The 2095-nt window shown below is 31.6% G+C and overlaps 1 protein-coding gene across 1 annotated transcript; it reads left to right on the plus strand.

Moving 5' to 3' along the window:
* Positions 1-631: 631 nt before the first annotated feature.
* Positions 632-1015, plus strand: LOC131146752 (14 kDa proline-rich protein DC2.15-like). The gene has a single exon (XM_058096524.1). It carries the CDS (start codon positions 632-634, stop codon positions 1013-1015), a length of 384 nt encoding a protein of 127 aa, XP_057952507.1.
* Positions 1016-2095: the final 1080 nt, after the last annotated feature.

Raw genomic sequence — 2095 nt, forward strand, 5'->3', positions numbered from 1 at the left:
TTTTTCTACATATTTTCGTTTAAATAACAAATTTAATTTTAATTGAAAAATCATAACTCTCAAGGTTCAGATCTTGATATTTAATAAAAGTCTTAAGATTACTAATTGAATATTTTAAAATTAAGCTAAAATAAAGTCATGTCACATTTGGAGGTATACATTTTAGGCGCCTTGAATTTGAATTTATTTTGATTCGGACAAAATTCAATATAATTTTATATTACATTAATTCTGTAGAAATCTACACAAATCTAAATCAAAACTGTCCCTCAAATAAATTTAATAATTTAATCATTTAATTAAAAAAATAAATTGCTAAATACAATCATTCTATTAACATGATTTGGCACATGCACACGACACCAATAACTATTTTTAATCAATACATGCATCCAAGTTGTTGATGACCACGATCATTTATTAGCTATCAAATACAATAGAGCAATGGTTGCTTGATTAAAATAAAATAAAATAATTCTCCATGACTTTTAAATTCTAGGCAAAGCTAAATTGTGCTTTATTTTATTAACCAATCCACCATAATTATACCCTATAAAACCCTAGGCAAACCCATCAAATCACCTCATAATCTCTCCTTCTCTAGCTAGCCAGTATCAAATTGTTTGTAGACATGGGTTCCGAAACCTCCTCCATTACCCTTTTCCTGACTGTGAATCTCCTCTTTTTTGCCCTAGTTTCTGGACAATACTGTGATCATACTTGCACTCCTCCAGGTGTCCCAGCCGGACGAACCTTAACTTGCCCTAGAGATACCTTGAACCTAGGAGTGTGTGCAAATCTGCTCAATGGGTTGCTTGGGATTGTCCTTGGCACTCCACCCACTACTCCATGTTGTAGTTTGATTGCTGGCTTGGTTGACCTTGAGGCTGCGGTTTGCTTGTGCACTGCTATTAGGGCCAACTTGTTGGGCATTAATCTCAACATCCCACTTTCGCTCAGTTTACTTCTCAATGCTTGTGGTAGAACTGCACCGTCTGGCTTTGTTTGTGCTTAACAAGCAAGTGAGCTTCCTATTTTTGGCTAGCTATAGTAATGGCATAATAACATGCCATAGCTAGTGATGATATCTAAGTGGATTGCTTTTTTGTTTTGTTTTGTTTTTTTCTTGATTGTTATTGTGAGTGTGAGTGATTGATTTGAATAAAATTGTAAGACATTGTTTGTGATTTTATATGTATTTTTGTACTCATCAAATTTGATAAGTTTAACAAAATATATTATTTTGTATTATTTGCATGTGTATGTATCATTAGAGTCAGCCTGCAAGAAATATCTTATTATTAATTCAAGGGGTTTACACCCCTTTAATAGAAGAAATGTGTGCCACAATTAATCTACTTTTGTAAATTAGTATAAAAATTAGTGATTAAAGTGGATTCATCCATCACCATCTTTTGCATTTTCAATGTATTAGAGGATAATTCATATTCATATTTTACCATGATTAACTATTGTTGGTGTGCGGCAATCCCTCTCGCTCTTGATCTAGCTAGGTTATCATACTAAAGATAGTGCCTTGACAAGTGCTAGCTATTGATTTACTTTTATCTTTGATTCGGCTTTTTTTTTTTTGGTGCTTAATTAAGTAAGAAAAGTTTTTTTTTTGGCTAGCTATATCAATGTTATAATAACATCTAAAGCTAGTATTGATGTCAAGAGTTTTAAATTCAATGCTCTCTTGATTAAATAATCAAAGTTTTAGTCATGGGAGTTATGACTTTTCATTTGAGATATATAATACATTGGTATTTAAGTGGAGAAAAGGTAGAGGGATGAATCCATTATTTTGATTGATTAGTCAAGTGTCAAATGGGTTGCCATCATTTAAAAATAAAAAAACTAATAATGATATTAAGTGGATTGCTTGTTTTCCTATTTTTTATTATTAGTTATGTGGTCGGTTTAAATTATTAATTCACCCAAATTGCAAGGCAATGTTCGTATAATCATATATGTATTTTTGCATTGGTCAAGTTTGATGGGCTTTTTAACAAGGTATCTTGTTTTTTGTTACATGTGTGTGTAGTCATGCCATTAATAAATACCATAAGGAGCACCTACTTGTTCTTATCCA

The sequence above is a fragment of the Malania oleifera genome, chromosome 13 (assembly GCF_029873635.1).
Source record: "Malania oleifera isolate guangnan ecotype guangnan chromosome 13, ASM2987363v1, whole genome shotgun sequence".
Classification (NCBI taxonomy): domain Eukaryota; kingdom Viridiplantae; phylum Streptophyta; class Magnoliopsida; order Santalales; family Ximeniaceae; genus Malania; species Malania oleifera.

Bases quoted from the DNA above. Each gene is read 5' to 3' on its own strand.
- LOC131146752 (XM_058096524.1), top strand. From the start codon at position 632: ATGGGTTCCGAAACCTCCTCCATTACCCTTTTCCTGACTGTGAATCTC.